This window comes from Gopherus flavomarginatus, chromosome 18 (genome assembly GCF_025201925.1).
Source record: "Gopherus flavomarginatus isolate rGopFla2 chromosome 18, rGopFla2.mat.asm, whole genome shotgun sequence".
Classification (NCBI taxonomy): Eukaryota; Metazoa; Chordata; order Testudines; family Testudinidae; genus Gopherus; species Gopherus flavomarginatus.
In genome coordinates, this window is record NC_066634.1 from 21,762,685 (window position 1) to 21,780,900 (window position 18,216).

The 18,216-nt window shown below is 55.1% G+C and overlaps 1 protein-coding gene across 1 annotated transcript in view; it reads right to left on the reverse strand.

Annotated features, from left to right (window-relative positions):
- The window catches only part of DLL3 (delta like canonical Notch ligand 3), a 309,516-nt gene that overhangs the window by 133,743 nt on the left and 157,557 nt on the right, over positions 1–18,216 (reverse strand). Inside the window, exon 8 of the mRNA XM_050928471.1 lies at positions 17,550–17,664. Within this exon, the coding sequence (XP_050784428.1) occupies positions 17,550–17,664 (115 nt within the window). The remainder of the gene's footprint in view (positions 1–17,549; positions 17,665–18,216) is intronic.

The window sequence follows — 18,216 nt, forward strand, 5'->3', positions numbered from 1 at the left end:
TCGCAATGATGAGATAGCGAGGCCTTGCCGTTTAAGATACCAGAGGTAGTCCAATATAGTGGGGATGGGAACCTCCGTGGGTGTGGCATTCAGTGTTAGACACCAGCAGGAAAATCGCTTCCACTTGGCCAAGTATGTAGACCGAGTGGAAGGTTTTCTGCTACCCAGGAGTACTTCTTGCACTGGGGCAGAGCAGCGTAACTCCGATTGGGTTAACCATGCAGGGGCCATGCTGTGAGATGGAGGGATTGCAGGTCTGGGTGGTGAAGCCTGCCGTGGTCCTAAGTTATAAGATTCTGATGAGGAGGCAGGGGATTGGGTTGGCTATCGAGCGGTCCAGTAACGTGGTGCACCAGTGTTGTCGGGGCCACGCAGGGGCAATCAGGATCAGGCGAGCCCTGTCCCTGCGGAGCTTTAAGAGAACCCTGTGCACTAGTGGGAAGGGTGGCAAGGCATACAGCAGCTGGTTCTTCCATGAGATTAGGAAGGGGTCTGATATCGAGCCCGGGGCGAGACCTTGGAAGGAGCAGAACCTCTGGCACTTCCTGTTCTCGCGGGAAGCCAAGAGGTCTATGTGGGGAAAGCCCCACTTCTGGAAGATGGAACATACAATGTCCGGGCAAAGCGACCACTCGTGAGACAGAAAAGATCTGCTGAGATGGTCTGCCAGAGTGTTCTGGACCCCTAGGAGGAAGGATGCTACAAGGTCTATTGAGTGGGCTATGCAAAATTCCCACAGTTGGATCGCCTCCTGACAAAGGGGGGAGGATCAAGTCCCTCCCTGCTTGCATGGCCGTTGTGTTGTCCGTAAGCACTGAAACACAACGACCCTGCAGATGTTGCTGGAATGTCTGGCATGCCAGGCGGACTGCTCTCAGCTCTCGGACGTTTATGTGCAACGCTAGCTCTTGAGATGACCAGAGGCCTCGCGTGCGAAGATGGCCTAGGTGAGTCCCCCAGCCGAGAGATGATGCGTCCGTCATTAGGGATACTGAGGGCTGCCTCGGATGGAATGGCAGTCCTGCACACACCAGAGAGGGTGTTAGCCACCAGTCGAGGGAGCCTAAAATGCTCTGAGGAACGGTGACCACCATGTCTATGGTATCTCTGCCAGTGATGGCTGGTGCTGAGATGTCTTTGTGGTGCCGGCGCACTCCGGTGCCGACGAGGCACTTCTCCCCGGCGCGGACTGTCCGGCACCTGGTGCCGAAGGTGGAGGAGTGAGGGCTGCCTCCATCAGGAGCTGCTTGAGGCGAAAGTCCCACTCCTTTTTCATCCGCGGCTTGAATGATTTGCAGATCCTGCACTTGTCTGCAAGGCGGGATTCCCCCAAGCACTTGAGGCAGGAGTTGTGAGGGTCTCCCGTGGGCATCGGCCGGCGGCAAGCCGAGCACGGTTTGAAACCCGGTGAGCCAGGCATGGGCCTGGGCACCAGGTGAGGGAAAGGGCTAATCCCCAACCCTCTGAACTATATACACTGACTACTTTTACGAAGAGATATTAAAAGTATTAACTAGAACTATAGAGAATAAACTATCTACACAATAAGTATTGGAACAAGTGAATAGCTAGGGAGGTGGAGATCAGCTAAGCTGCGCTCCACTGTTCCAACGACCGACACGGGTGGTAAGAAGGAACTGAGGAGCAGACGGGTCGGCAGGGGTATATATCCGGTGGCACGCCAGGGGGCGCCCAGCCGTCCCACCGAGTGTTGCTAGGGTAAAAATCTTCCGACGAACGTGCAAGCGGTGCGTGCACACCTAATTGGAATGGATATGAGCAATCACTCGAAGAAGAACTTAGGGCTTTGTCTGTCCCTGGGAAATTCACACCACAGCCACATGACTGGGTTACATCCTCACCGGTCCCGAAGAGGTGAAACCCCATTGGCTGAGAGAAGGAAGTGGCTCTGAGCCAGGCTGTTCGATCATGCACTTTTCACTTATAATGAACAGATGGGAGAAAAGCCCTCTCTGTTAAAGCGCCAACAGCCTCTACTCTTTTCAGTTAAGGGTGGAAGGAATCGACATCACTGGGTAATCCAAGGAGACCTCCAGGGAAAACAAGATTTGATGGCTCTAAGGTGCAAAACAAGCAGAATGAAACAAAAAAATCCAAACCAACTCCTTTCAGGCCTTGTTTTAACCAGAATAAAGGGCACCAATCTCACTCCCACCAGCATAACGGCGTCTAGAGGGCAGACAGCACTCCGGTACATATGCAGATCGGCCATGACACATCACGCCTATTGAAACACGTTCCAACAGGGGGAACGCATCACACCAGAACCTGGGACCATCAGCCCCAAAGCCCAGTCCTCGGCCACTCCTGCTGAAGGGGGGAACTCCGTGCCCCAACAGCAGTAGCAGGCTGATCTCTGGAGGACCAGCCGTGAAGGGCAGCGTGGCGTGCTTAGGAGTGGCCTATCGGGGGAAATTGACCCACAGAGCTATTCCGGAATAGCTCCACCCGTGAACCAGCCTTTAGCCAGCACCTTACACAAGCGAACGAGAGGTTTGGTCTAACGAGCAAGGGCTGTTTCGGCTGAATTCAGGCCAGGATTTTCAGAGCCAAGGGAGTTAGGAGCCTGATTCCAGATGTCACAGGTCTCTTTGGAAGGGCGAGCCCTAAAGCCCAATTCCCTGAAAAGCAGCGGTGTCACCGTGGCCCTTTGTCACCCCAATCAGTCGCTCTCGGTGCAGCACGTCAGATCTACCGACAGCAATAAGAGTTCACGCTGCTGGGCCCACAGGGCCAGCCTGGCTCTAGTGGAGAGAGTTGAATTCTCTGCTCTGGCGCCCCAGGCACCAAACACAGGAGATCTGGGTTCTAGCCCTGGGCCAGCTGGGTGACCTTAGACCAGTCCCTTCTCTGTTCGGTGCCTCAGTTTCCCCTCCCACCCTTTGTCTATTTAGAGTTTGAGCTGTTGAGGGCAGTATCTGAGCAGTGCCCGGCCCAATGTGATCCTGAGCTCAGGTTGAGCGGGGTGTCTGTGCTGGGGGCGTGGGAGCTGCATTCGTGTAGATACCCCACGGCAGTCAGGGCATTTCTTCCAGCCACAGATTCTGCATTAGTGACGCGCAAGGCAACCCCCTGCCCCCAGATCACAGGGGGAGTGTTTCATGCACCGGCTGCTAGAGAGGACCAGGCTCATACTACACCCACCCTCCTCATCACCCTCAGCAGCCATTCACAGCTGGGAAAAGCCACTTTCCCTGCACTGGGGCCCAGGTCATGGAGAATCAGGCCCACTGGGCAGCAGGGAATTGGGTTCGACCTCCTTTTAGTTGTAAGCTAAATACATCTGATCTGGGATCCCTGAGATACAATTAACCTGGGATTCCCCCCTGCCAACTCCCCCTTTTCTACAGTCACTTTTCAGAGTAGAAACACACTTTTCATTTATTAGATGTATTATGGTATCAGAGATGCGCCGGGCGCTGTACGGACAAACAGCAAACCCCAGGGAGGCAAGGGATGGGCCCTGCATTCAGAGGGAAGACACTGGGCTCTGTCAGGGCAGGATCACGCCGCAATCCGCACTCAAGACCCTGGGAGCAAAGCACCCAACTCCCGTTGGACTGGAGCCTCTAATTGCCCTAGTGCCCAGGTGGGAATCCCAAACCTATGGCTCCAGCGCCCAGGGTTTGCAGCTCAGGAAGGCGTCCACAATGCAGGCCGGCCTGGCCCTGAGTAGAGGGGAGACGCAGGCCGCAGGGAACACTTCTGTCCCAGACCACCATGGGGCTGACAAGGCAGGGGGAGAGCTGACAGGAGCCGCTCCTCAGCTCCCTTTTCCCTTGGGCTCCCCTGTCTGGCCGTCTCTTGTCTTTCAGTCAGATGGTCAGCTTTTGGGGCAGCACCGTCTTTGTACAGCGCCTGGCACAAGGGGGTGGGGCTTACTGTAATACACCTAATAGCAGTAAAACCGTACAGTTCCTAGCACCGTGGGGTCCTGATCCATGACAGGCTCCTAGGTGTTACCGTAATACACCAAACAGCAATAACAAATGGACGCCACCTAGCACAACGGATTCCTGGGCCACGACTGCCACAATCCACCTAATTAAACCACAACAGGTAGCAGGGCACCAGTCCCTCACGCTACGGCAGCTGCCTCTCAAAGCGGAACGGTTTGGGTCGGATCCGGGTCGGGGGGGAAGAGGCGTCTAAACCCGACAGCGCACCACAAAGACGGGGGAGCGAGGGGCTGGTTCGGGGGTCAAGCCCCGAGTACGCTGAATGTGGCCAGGAATGGCATTTGTGATGTGTATCGAGGGAGATGGGGACCCCATCAGGCCGGGCGCTGTGCAGACTCAGAGATGGCCCCTGCCCTGCTCCCAGCCTCACTAGTCCCTGGGCTGCCTCTCTGCCCCCCCAGTACCGGGGCAAAGAGCCTCTGTTCTGCATCACACACCCGCTCTGCCCTGTGTTGGTGGCACCACCAGCAGGGGCAGCTCTAGACATTTCGCTGCCCCAAGCACGGCAGCATGCTGTGGGGGGCGCTCTGCCGCTCGCCGGTCCCACGGCTCCGGTGGACCTTCCGCAGGGGTGCCGCTGAAGGCACCCTGCCTGCCGCCCTCCCAGCGACTGGCAGAGCGCCCCCAGCGGCATGCTGCCCCAAGCACGCGCTTGGCGTGCTGGGGCCTGGAGCCGCCCCTGACCAGCAGGCAGGCGGATGGGGATTCAGGCCCCCGGTGGTGGGAATCGTGCTGACCCGAGGGGCTGTTGCAGGATAGATGCAGCCTGAAAGGACACGGTGCTGCCCAAAGGGGAACTGGGCCCGGGTCGATTTCAAAGGCCAAGTTTAAAGCAGCAAAAAGCTGGAGTGGGACAGAGGCTGGAATGGAGTTAACCCCCCGCCCCGCACAATCTTTCATCTCGTCCCACCTTGCCCTCCCCCTTCCAGCTCCCAACTCCCTATTACACAAACAGAGCCACACGGTCCCTAGGAGACAGAGCAAAGCCACCACATGGCCAGGGAGACGCAGAACGGTTGACGCGGATAAGGTGCTGCAGGTCGGGAGTGAGGGGCGCTGGCAGAGCTGGTGGGGAAACTGAGGGCTGGAATAGCAGGGCGCGGTGAATCAAGACTGAGGCCCCTGGCAGAGTTGTGTGTGAGGAGCCCGGGTGTGGGAGAGCAGGGGGGGCTGCGGGTCGGGACTGAGGGGCACCGGCAGAGCTGCAGGGGGAGAAGGTGGGATAGCGGGTGCAGGGAAGGCTGCGGGTCGGGATTGAGGGGCACCGGCAGAGCTGTGGGGGGCGCTGCGGGTCAGGATTGAGGGGCACCGGCAGAGCTGTGGGGGGGGGCTGCGGGTCAGGATTGAGGGGCACCGGCAGAGCTGTAGGGGGGGTGCTGCGGGTCGGGATTGAGGGTTGAGCTCTTTCTGGGTCAGGGCATTATCCCTGCCTCTCATCAGAGCTCTCACTTGTTCAGGACCAAGCAGCTCGGCTACAGCCCAGTTTCAAACCCCTCAGCGCTCTGGGCCCAGAGACCCCAGGGTGAGTGGGCACACGCTCTGCCCGCTCAGAGCACTGGCATTTCACCCGCGGCCAAGGCTCCGGCTGCTGTCCGCTCCGGCGGCCCCTGGGAGACACGGCACTGGAGCGGCCCTGAACCCAAACAGCTGAATATGCTCCCGTGACGTCTGCTCCAGCTCCCCCGACCTGGGCCCGGATTGCATTTACCCTAAGAGATGGGCACCAAAATACTGTATCGACTCGGAGGTTGGGCAGCCCCTGGGTCTGCTCAAATTGTAGGAACCACTTAAGAGAGACATCCCCTTTGCCTTCCCCTCTCCCCACCCCCAAGCTGCACCCCACAGCAGCTGCTGCGCCAACCAAACACAGACAGGACAGGTGGGAAAACCTGGCTGTCCCGGGCCAGCAGATTCCCCTCCCCTCCCCCAAAACTTTTGGGCATCTTCCCCTATTCAGGCCCTTCTGTGGGTGCAGACCCGACATCCCCTCCTCCCGCGAGCTGCCCCATCCATGATGCTAATGAGACATTGGTCGGGGGTAAGGCCCTGATCTCATGTCCCTATAGCTGATACCAGCCCCAGGCAGCCAGTCCCCCATGCCCCAGACAGGACCAGCTGACGCAGAATCTGGCTGGCAACTTAGAGGAGACGCTGTGCGGAGGGTAGGATCCGCCCCTACACGCTCCTCCAGGGTCCATGCCCAGGCACACCCAGCACCACCCCCCTGCACACACTCATGCTGCAAAGGGACAAAGGTCCTGTTTCTCACCCCCCCGCTTTGTATTCGGTGCAGGGATGTGGAGGCTTTAAGCCCCCTTTGCTCTCCCCATCTTTTGGGGCAGCCCCTGGTGTCAGAGAAGCCTCAGGGCTGCTCTAACTCATGCTCTGCCCCCTATGGGTCCTGAGGAGCAAATAATAGGCACTGTGCAGCGCACTCTGGCCACACCCCTGATCCGCCCCCTATGGGCTGTGGGGGGGCAGTGGATAGCCACAGCACAGTGCGCTCCAGCTACGTCCCTGATCCCACCCGCTTGCACCCCAGAGGGGCCTAAGCATGACTGGCAGTCAGGGCCTGAGTTACTACAATGACAATTTTGAGACTAAGGGACCTTTTCTGCTCTCATTTATACCAGGGACGTGTCACTGACGCCCACGGGGTGACTGCTGATTTACAACGGGGTGAGTGAGAGGGGAATCGGGCCCCGAGTCTCAGACACAGGTCAGCACCAAGCAAGTTCCACCCCGACTTTTGTGCAGGGGGCTAGGGGAAGAGTTAAGGGCATCTGGAGCCTGAACTGCACTTCCCGAGTTTCCCTCAAGATCGCGGCTTGAGGGAAACTCAGCATGATGCTAAGGGCGAGGCGCTGGTGGGCCCGGGGCCAGCTCATGCCAAGGTCCCCGGGTCCCTACTGAACACTGACAAATACATGGCTGGGACCAGCCTGGCTCACCTGTGCATTAGTATCATTAAAATAAGGATGATAAGAATGTGTTTAGACTTTAGAGAATGCTGCTGGCATTTGTCTGACTTAAAACATCTGTATCCCCTATTATAAATATCGGAGCATTTGCATTATGAGCCTCTGTAAATCACCAGAGAGGAGAGGGACATTAACCAGTTTGAAACGCTGCTCTCCAGCTCAAGGCGTTATGTCCTGCCCAACGAGGAAGGCCCAGTCACACCAGACGGACTATTGGGGAACGTTAAAGAGGACAAAAGACTTTGTTGTTTCATCTTCACTGGGAGGGGAGGAGAGTAGTCTTGCAAGTGGATTCCTCCCATCAGCTGGGTCTGCAGCTCAGAGCAGAAGCGGGGAAGGGAAGAAAAAAAACCCTAATCAGAAGGAGTTGGATCTTTATGTGGTTTGGACTCTGAGGGACAAGGATGACTAGGCATAAGCAAGAGATCCCCAGTGCTTAGCCTAAGTTAGCTCCAAAGGACACACACAGCTTGCGTATTATAGGAACTGCTATTACCTTTTGAAATTTAAGATTGGAACGTGTGTGTGCGCGCTCCAGCCCAGCAAGCGGGTGTTTGGGGAGGCCACGTGGAAGGGGCAGCATGTCCGGTTCTTTGGCAGAGGGTCCCTCACTCCCTCTCGGAGTGAAAGACCAGCTGCTGAATTGCCGCCGCAGACTGACGCGGCGGTGGTAGAGCTGCAGATTGTGATCGCAGCTTTTTATTTTTTTTTGCTGCTTAGGGCAGCAAAAACCCTGGAGCTCTCTCTGTGTGTGTGTGTGTGTGTGTGTGTGTGTGTGTGTGTGTGTGTGTGTGTGTGTGTGTGTGTGTGTGTGTGTGTGTAATAAATCTCTAGATCGTTTATTACAGGACTGGCTCTGAGCGCATCTTTGGTGTGAAATTCAAAGTGGAACTGATCTGGGGTAAGTGACTGCTTCTCGGGGAGTGGAAGTATCCTGACTATTTCTGGGATTCTTGGTGGAAGGGACCGTCTAATACACAGGTAGGCCCACCTGGGTGGCGAGACAGATCGGAGGACTCAGAGGGACCGTCTGTGACTCCATATCAAGGCAGTGATGGGGTCTGAGGAGTTTACACTTGATAACTGCTTGGTGAGATCTAGGTAGAGCCAATTTGGAGGGGGAGCCCTGGTTAAGTAGGTAGATGAATAGAGCCTAGCCCCAGTGCCAGCACAATTTAAACTTGACATTGTGAGTTTTCAAGGTTAAGGAATCAACACAGTGAGTGAACCTCAGTCAGAGGAGGGTGGTGTGAGGGAAGACCTTGAACAGTGATGTTTGGAGAGGGGAAGTCCCCGAAAGAGAAAACCCCAGTCCAGGAGCCGAGAACTTTGACTTGGCGCAGGGGAAGGAGAGTTTGTGGAGCCCAAGGACCGGCAGGCACCAGGGAGATCATCACAGCAGAACTGGCCCGACTGCAGCGCCAATCTTGGAATTGCCAAAGAGGGAAACTGAGGCAGCAGTGGAGCGATGCAGGCAAAGCCAGCGAGGACGCCGAGACGACAACACAGGAGGCAGCGGGAAACTCAGACCATGCAACTCAATTTACGGGAGCAGTAAAAAGGAACTTTCCCTACTGGTGAGCGCATCCCCGAACACAGGAGTGGGAGAGTCTGCCCAGTTTATACAGAGGCCGACTGTACAAATTATCGAGGAAAGCCGGCCAACTTTTTCATGCTGTGGAGGAGCAAGGACGACTGGTACCACCTCAACGGGGGCAGGGGGAGACAATTTAAAGGTGTCTCCCACAAACTTGAGTCAACCCCACACAGCATGGCCCCTTTCCCTCTTGCCCTCTGCAGCCTCTCCCTGCAGCTCTCGGCTGTTTGCTGGTGCCTTTCTCCGGCAGCTGCAACTTGACGCTTGCCAGCTCCAGGGGCTGCCATCCAGGGAGGAGGCCTGGCTGGCACACCCTGGCAAAAATCTGGGGGAGGCACGTGACTCCACGTATGTCTCCCTCCTGCCCCCATGCGCTGCCTCTGTGGCTAAAGAGGATGCTAAGGTGTAAAGAAATGTAAAGCCAATGGACTGAAAAGGTTTCGGATTCCCCCAAGATCTACCGCTTGCAGCGGAGAAACCTCTGAACAGTCGGCAAAGTGACTTGTGTGGCATATGTAAAAACGTGTAATTTTAATGAGAAAATGGATACCGGGGCTAGGCGCCGAAGGTGATGGACGACTGGTTTGATCTGATGGCCCAGGAGCAATTGTCAGGGGTAGTTACAGGTGAGAGGAAGGCAGCCGGCCGTGACAACAAACCTTCCACAGTTTTTGAGGCTGCAGAAATTGCTGATGAATATGTTGAATCAAGGACTCATGAGAGATGGGGGGCAAATCCCAGGGGAGGGAAAATACCCCTGTGCCACAGAAGTGACTGGAAATAGACCGAACCCCAACTCTGATGATAAAAAACCCCAACCCAAGCGAGTCCAGGTTTAAAGCCCCTAGCAAAAGGGCAGGCAGGTATTATGCCATCACCATGAGGGTCCCAGCCATATAAACTCAAACTGCCCCAATCTTACCCCCACCTGCCCCAGTGAATGCCACTACAATCACCCCAGAGGCAGCAGTCGGGCAGGAGGAAATCGGGTCAGGACTGAGCCTTGGGAGAGGAGCGAAGGATTTATTAAGAATGCTAAAGGTAAATGACGCAGGCTGTAAGGACCCGAGGGACGCAGCGATGCCAGCCACTTCAGTCAAGGAAAGTTTGGTAAGAGAGGAAGACCGGTTTCCTGGTGAGAGTTTAACTATCTTAGCTTTGGCCGAAAGCCCCGGGACTCCCCCTGTCGCCAAGATTTACTTCCAGGGTGAAGATTTTGAAGGTGATCTCGGTGCGGACATGAGGAACTTACTTCCCGCTGCTGTTTTGATAGGTACTGATACTGTAGCCCTGCCTAGCGGGTTCATATCATAACTCGCAGCTGGGAAGAGTCTGGCTCTGCCATGGCTATGGACAGCAGGGGGTGCTGGAAGAGACGCGGGAGGGGAAGCGCCCTCAGGCCTTTATCAGCCGAAAGATGGAGTCTGTCCCCCGCCGGAGAGTCTGCTCTCCAGTTGAATGGAGGCTCACCAGGACAAGGAGAGGAAGGCGGCTCACAAGAACACCCCGGCTGAGGGAGGCAAGGGGAGATGTCCTCGAGGAGGTGGTTGGCTGTACAGGGAGGCTCCCGGGTGAGGTTTACAAGCAGGTGCTTGTGCCAGAGGCATGGAGGACGCAGGACTGCCCCTTTGCCGGACACTTCAGGGTGGAGAGAAGCCGTGAGACACTCAAACAGAATTTGTAGCAGCCCCACAGGTTGTCAAGAGTAACAAGTTACTGGGGGAGTTGCACCTTACGATAGAGGCGTAGGAGGTTAGAATCATAGAATATCAGGGTTAGAAGGGGCCTCAGGAGGTATCTAGTCCAACCCCCTGCTCAAAGCAGGACCAACCCCAACTAAATCATCCCAGCCAGGGCTTTGTCAAGCCTGACCTTAAAAATCTCTAAGGAAGGAGATTCCCTCACCTCCCTAGGGAACCCATTCCAGTGCCTCACCACCCTCCTAGTGCAATAGTGCTTCCTAATATCCAACCTACACCTCCCCCACTGCAACTTGAGACCATTGCTCTTTGTTCTGTCCTCTGCCACCACTGAGAACAGCCTAGATCCATCCTCTCTGGAATCTCCTTCAGGTAGTTGAAAGCAGCTATCGAATCCCTCCTCACTCTTCTCTTCTGCAGACTGAATAACCCCAGTTCCCTCAGCCTCTCCTCATAAGTCACGTGCTCCAGCTCCCGAATCATTTTTGCTGCCCTCCGCTGGACTCTTTCCAATTTTTCCACATCCTTCTTGTTCCAAGCACCCAGCAAGGGACTTCTGCAGGCACTGCCCATCACTTGGAGGGCGAGATTTTCACAATAATATAAATGGCAGTGACTGACTTGACGAGTGATTGCTACCCAGCGGGTGCCGAAGGGTTCCCATGCTGGTGGGGAAGAGCAGGAGGTGAGGGGTGTCACGTAACCATCTGGGCTTGTTAAAGGGACTGGCTAGAACCGACACAGATCAACAGAGAGTCCAGAAAGACAACGGGCACCCTCAGGGCGGGACGGTCACATCTAGTAACCACCAGCGAAGAGGAACGAGATTTCCACTGCTCTGCAGGGCCGCAGAGCACAACCCCAGCTGGAGAACAAAGGGGAAAAGTGTCAGCTGGCAGGGTTAAAAGCAAGGCCACTCAGAGACAGAGGCAGAGCGCTTGCTTGGGACTGACCGCCAGAGACAGCGAGAGGCAGAGGGAGCCAGAACACGCTAGGGAGGTGTTTGCCAGAGGGTCTGTCAATATCATGAGGCCCCTACCCGGACCTTCGTTGAACGGAAAGAAATATATGGACTGGTGGTGGTAGATCCTGCCAGCAGCTCTAATATAAACGCTGAAACCAGCTACTGCCCTAAGCACCGCTCTAGCAGAGTACATTTTCCCCAGAAAATCTTGTCAGACTGCGGTGCAAATTTCACGTCTATGGTTTTCAAGAAGTTCTGGGAGTTTTGTGGCACGAGCTGTGGATAGGCTGCTCCCATCAGACAGACATTAATGGTCTGGTAGGAAAATATTCAACGGGACACTGGAGACTATGCTGAGGATGGGTGTTATGTGGTGGGAGAATGACTGGGGTGTTACCAGAGTCGAACCCACAAATCTACGGGGTTCACCCCCTTTGAGCTCCTTTATAGGAGACAAGTGAGGGAAGCCCAAGGTTAAATTCAAAGCTCTTGGGTGTGTGGGGCAGAGGAGACAGGATGGCCTGTAGCATGTCACTTTGTTTTAAAACGAATTTAAAAGCTAGGACGGAGTGAAAGGGTTTGGGGGTCTCAGCTGCTCGGTGTGACAGGCAGCCTGCAGAAAGGCCTTAGATATATAGACAAAAGATATAACTGGAGATATACCAATCTCCTAGAACCGGAAGGGACCTTGAAAGGTCATCAAGTCCAACGCCCTGCCTTCACTAGCAGGACCAATTTTTGCCCCAGATCCCTAAGTGGCCCTCTCAAGGATTGAACTCACAACCCTGCCTTTCGCTATCAGTGACTTGGTGCTAGTGTTGATTCCAGTGAGGAAGAAGAAGAGGCAAGATCTGGGAGGGACCTTTTGAGGAGACAGAGAGTGAACAAGGTGGCTTATGACGTAAGGAAGCCGGGTGGCAGGGGAGCTGTGCAAACAGTGTCTGCCGATAGACTGAAAGCTTCCCACAAAAGGGGAGGGGGGAACCTGATTTGCTGATGAGGGAACATTTCCCACCTCTTTAATTGACCTGGTCAGGGAGAGTAAAGAAGAGACTCCGCTTGAAAGCAGCGAGATTTGGGAAGGTGTTAGACCCAATATTGGAAACACCCCACAGGCAGGTATTTTCCAACCAGCCAGGTTTACCTAACAAAGCAGCACTTTCTGTTGAAACCACAGGGCCCACCCTGCCCCTCCTGCGCCAAAGGAACCGATCCGGGAGGAAGTGGAATGCAGGCTAGATACGGGAGGGATGGGGCATCTCCTGTTGTGACGACGGTACCTAAAAGGGATAAGACCAGGAGATGGTGTGTAAATTTTAGAAGGGTGGATGCCATTCACCCAGCCTGACCCTGATGCCACACCCCGGAGAGGGGACCTACTGGAGGACGGTGCAAAATTCATAATCAGTCTGGCTTTGACTATTAGCAAATTCCCTTAGACACTGTGGCCTAGGAGAAGCCAGTGTTCATAGCAGACTCTGGCCTATAGGAGTTTATGGTTATCATAGAATATCAGGTTTGGAAGGGACCTCAGGAGGTATTTAGTCCAACCCCCTGCTCAGAGCAGGACCAATCCCCAGACAGATTTTTGCCCCAGATCCTTAAATGGCCCCCTCAAGGATTGAACTCACAACCCTGGATTTAAGCAGGCCAGTGCTCAAACCACTGAGCTATCCCACCCCCAACTGGGTTAACTAGTGCAGGTGCTCTCTGTCAGAGGCCCATCAATGAGACATGGCTGGGTTTGCAGACTTTCGCCCATGTAGACGACTTGGCTATTTTTAGTGGTTCCCGGCAAGACCACCTGAACCATGGGGGAATTGTAGTGCAGAGGCTTAGAGAAGCCAGCCTCCCCGGCAAAGGGTGGATCCACAGGCAAGCTGGGACCCCGCAGGGGTATGGCCTGGAGGACATAGGGTGAGCAGCCGCTGTATTCACTTTGACCCTTTAAAAGCAGAAGCTTTCCGAATGGGCCTGCCCCGCAAACCAAGGAGCAGATCATAATTCCCAGCAGACTGGAATGGGCTTTAGTGACACTGTGTCCCTTACAAAAAAGGGGGAAGCCAGATCAGGTGATAGGGACTGTGGCCTGGACCCCCCCACCGAACAGAACTGTCCTGGAGAGGGAAGGTTACATCATCATTTGGATGATTAAGCTACTTAAGCCTTAACTGTAGAATAGAAAATTTAAGGTTTTAATAGATCACTCCCTGCTAATATGGTTGCAACCAAGCCAAAGCCAATCCCAAGCTACTAGGCTGGAACTGAGCTTTGCAGGAGTACGACATGGAAAAAAAATCTGTATCAAGGGAAAGGAAAACGTAGTGGCCGATGCCTTGTCAAGAACAGAGGGACACTGAAGAGCATGCGGGAGAATCAGCAACACCCCTTCCTACACAGTGTTTTAATGGGGGGGTGGCATGCTGGCAGACTCGGGGCCAGCTCATGCCACGGTCCCCATGTCTCCACTGAACACCGACAAATACATGGCTGGGACTAGCCTGGCTCACCGGTGTCTTAGGATGGTTAAAACAGGCATTAGGAGAAGAAGAATGTGTTTAGTGTTTAGACTTTAGGGAATGCTCGTGAGTCGCTGCCGGCATCCATCTCACTTATAACATCTGTGTCCCCCGTGGTAAGGTAATATCTGAGCGTTCGCATTATACCCCTCTGTAAATCACCAGAGAGGAGAGGGACACTAACTAGTGTGAAATGCTGGTCTCCAGCTGAAGGCGTTATGTCCTGCTCAACAAGGAACACCAGCCACAGCAGATGAACTATTGTGAAAGGTTAAAGAGGACAAAAGATTTTGTTGTTTCATCTTCATTAAGAGGGGAGGAGAGTAGATGTGCAAGTGGATTCCTCCCATCAGCTGAGTCTGCAGGTCAGAGCAGAAGCGGGGAAGGGAATTAAAAAAAACCCTAATCAGAAGGAATTGGATCTTTATATGGCTTGGACTCTGGGAAAAAAGGATGACTAGGCATAAGCAAGAGATCCGCAGTGTTTAGCCTAAGTTAGCTCCAAAGAACACACAGAACTTGCTTATTATAGGAGCTGCTATTACTTTTTGAAATTTAAGATTGGAACTCGCTTGCATGTGTGGTATGTTCACCTGCTTTAACCTCGTAAAGAACTCGCTCATTTCCTTTTCCCATGTAATAAACCTCTCGCTAGCCAGTCCTGTAATAAACTATGAGCATTGTCCTGGGTGCAAGATCTAACGCGCAATTTATCTGGAGTAAGTGACTGGTCCTTGGGGACTGGGAGTAACTTGAATTTTGCTGGGATTTTTGGTGTCAGGGGCCATCTATCACACAGGTAGGTGCACCTGCAGGGTGAGAGAGACCAGAGAACCCACAGGGACTGTCTGTGACTCCATATCAAGACCGTTACAGCGCCTAAGGAATTACACTTGATAGTTGGTTGGCGAGACCAAAAGGTAGAATCACAATCACTACAGGGCTTGTGCCCTGGTTCCGAACAGCCTGCACTGAGGCTGGTATCATGCTCTAAGCCACTACAGGACAGCTTGACAAAGGGATTGCAGGGTGGGTGGGGGGTAGCCAGAGACCAATTCTGACCACAGTCGGGGCCCGATCCTGTGCCGCTGACATCAGCTGCATCCGGAGCTAGATCCACTCCTTTACAGCTGGGGTAAATCAGGGGTAGCCTCGTCAGAGCCAGGCTTCCCCAGGCTCCTGGGGGCTGGTTGGTTGAACTCTCCCAGCAGCAAGAAACGTGGGCCGGCCTCAACGAAGAAATTAGGGCCGCAATCGCCCCTCGTTGCCCTGCTGGACTCTTTGGCTTGAGTGCCCTGGGCTCCTTGCTGAGTCCCCTCCAGTGCAACCCAGATCCCAGCTGGATTTGAGTGGAGGAGATGCTAAGAGAAGCTCAAGTTACAAACCCACCAGGGAGCATCGCTGCTGGAAGCCAGGGAGGTGCTTCCCCCACTGGGCCCCTGGCGATACCAGCAGAACCCCTGTCCCTGCTGGGCCCAGATTGAAGGGAGGAACCCCAGAGCCCTTCCCATGCAGCCTGGGGTGGAGCAGCCCAGCAAGGACACCTCTGGCTATGGCAATGCCCCACCCCACCAGGCCTGGGGGGGCCCTGCCAAAAGCTAATAATTGGGGCAGGTTACTCCCAGGAGGCCTTACACGGGTATTATGCCCCAGCTACCACAGCTGTGCAGCTGCACCTGCTGCAAACCCACCCAGCCTGGCTCAGGCTCCATAATCCCCAGCACCACACCGAGCCTGCCTACAGAATGAACCCAGACTCCCAGAGGGACTCAGGGACCCCTTGAGGCCTACAGGGACATGCTGAGTCTGAAGTCAGCATAAGAGGTGGCAAAGGAAGGTCCCTCCCATGAGCAGTAACGCATTGGTCGTCCTAACCGGCGCGAGAGGTGCATAAGGATGATATTTAAGCAGCTACATGTGCACCCAGTTTCACTAGAAAGGGATCACGGCCAGTCCAGCCGGGAGAAGTTTTGCTCACTCAAAGTCTGTTAGATGAGACTGTAGCTTGTTGGTTCAGTCTAGCAGGCGGGTGAAGGTTTTATTTCACCCGTAACCAGTTGTTTCCAAGACTTCTGCTCTCCTGGCGTCAGCTGAGCAGACGGATTCTTGATTTCACTACAAACATATTTAAGGGCTGGTCTCTTTCTCCAACAAGGACGTCTCTCCAGTGGCCGGAGACCCACACAGCTACACTCACCCTGCAAATCCCCAAGGGCTGGAAGTGAAGCAACGATTGGAGGTGAAGCTGGGTGCTGTTTCCTTTGGGACCAGCCGATCTGTGAATTCTGCCCAGTGGATCAGGGGCTGCGCCTGCCATGGGGAAGCCTGGGAGCGGGCATCTTCCTGGTGCCAACCTGAGCTGGCTAAGCAGGGAGTGCTCATGTTGCCCGTGGCCGGTGACTCCCCCAGCAAGTACAGACAAAGTTTCCTGACGCTAAAGGGTGGTGGAAGCGAGCTGCCACACAGCTCTGGGGACCCCGGGACGCATCACCGGCTGCCTTGAGGGATCTTTAAGAATTTGGGTCTCCCCGAACTGACCCCAGCAACCGATCGGCACAGCTGCCTCCCTGCAAAGGGGAGGGGAGGAGAGCCCCTCGTTCTCACTGGGTTTCTCCCTCTCTCTCGGCAGCCAGCTCCCGGACAGGCGCTCAGCACCACCTAACCCATGCTGGAGCAGATGGCAGTGCAGTGCCAGCGGGAGTTTTTATATGTTAAGGACGGCACCAGAGATCAGCGAATCGGGTGCTACTCCCCCCCCCTGCACCAGCACAGTCCCCGTTTTCTTATCAGCAGCCCCCACACGAACGCACGCTGCACCCATCGCTCAGTGCTGAAAAACCAGGGGCCACCCTGCAATCAGGGAACACTCTGCGCCACAGAGTCTGGGTAGACACCCCCTCCCCACCTTGCCCCCCATTTGCTTGGCGTGGCGTCTCCCATTGCAACTCTGGCATCAGCCGGCGTGGTTTCATCTCTCCCCTCCCGCACGTGCACACACGGGGGTGTTTTAAGGGCTAGATTGGTGCTGGTGAGTGCTCACTCCCCACAGGGCAATATGAGGATATAACGCCCTCAGCTACAATAGCTCCACTACTGCACTTGCTCCCCACAGCGCCCCCTTGAGCATTACCAGAGTATAAGGCCCCAGATGCCACAGTTCCAGTACTGCACCTGCTCCAGGCCAGTGCTCATTCCCCACAGCACCCCCTTGGGGCCTTAGGGGATACACCACCCCAGCTACCCTATCTCCAGTACTGCACCTGTTCCAGGTGAGTGCTCACGCCCCACAGTGCCCCCCGGGGGCATTAAGGGGGTATAACACCCCAGGTACCACAGCTCTGCTGCTGCAGCTGCTCCAAGCCATCCCAACCCGACCCACGGGATTCAGCAAAAGCAGCCGGCTTTGCGTTCTGCCCGAAAAACACCTGGAAAGGAAAGTGATGAGCTTATACACGGCCGCCCGCAGGAGGCGCTGCTGCCAGCATGCAATGCAGCTGCTCTAAAGCTGCCTCAACAGCCCCCTGCCTCCCCCATGGGTAGACACTGCTGGCAGTTCCTACCCATTGCAATCACCCTCCTGCCCCCGCCCACTCCCGCACACACACACTGGTCTTAGCGTCATGCACCTTGGGGTCATGCATGTTACCCCCACCTCCCCAGAGGAGCGGGCATGCGGCTCGGGGTGGGGCTGGGGTGGCATAAAGCACGCGTGCCAGGACTGGCTGGGTTAGGGATTGGCAGGGGTGGCGAGGAACGAGCGGGAGAGGGGGTGGGGGGAGGCCGCAAGCGCACCGCGTATCTTCATTACCTCGGTGGCAAAGATGCAGGGCTCCGTCTGATCCGGGATAATATAAATAGGGCGATAGGGGCCTTCTTTGGGGTACCCAGCAGGGGCACGGGAGAAGATCGGCTCCGATTTCTTACTGTGACAGAGAGAAAAAAAACAAAACAGTGTGAGTGATGGGGGTGGGGGGACACGAGATTACGTGGCCGCGGCAAGAGGGCCTGAATAAATCCTGACCACCAGGAGATGATATGTGGGCGGTATCGTGAGGTCATGGCCCATGGCCCCTGTTCACCTGGTTAAAAGGGGGAATCAAGACTGAGCAGGGAGGCTGGAACCAGCTGTAATATCCAGTGGTGGAAGCCAGGAACAGACAGCCAGGACTGCTGGGTTCTCCTCCCAGCTCGCTGTGTGACCTTGGCTGAATCAAGCAGACTAGGGGAATTATGTACCCGGCTTCCATTAAAATAATCAGATGGACTGTGGTACTGCCGAGGTGCCCCAGTGATGGAGCAGGGCCCTATGGTTCTAGGAGCTGTACATTTTTATTGCTATTAGGTGTATTACAGTAGGGCTTGAACCATGGGGATCCTGGTCCATACTTGAATGCTATCGTAATTCACCTAATAGCAATAAAAATATCTTATGGGACCCCAATCACGAACCTAGCCCCCATTGTGCCAGGTGCTGT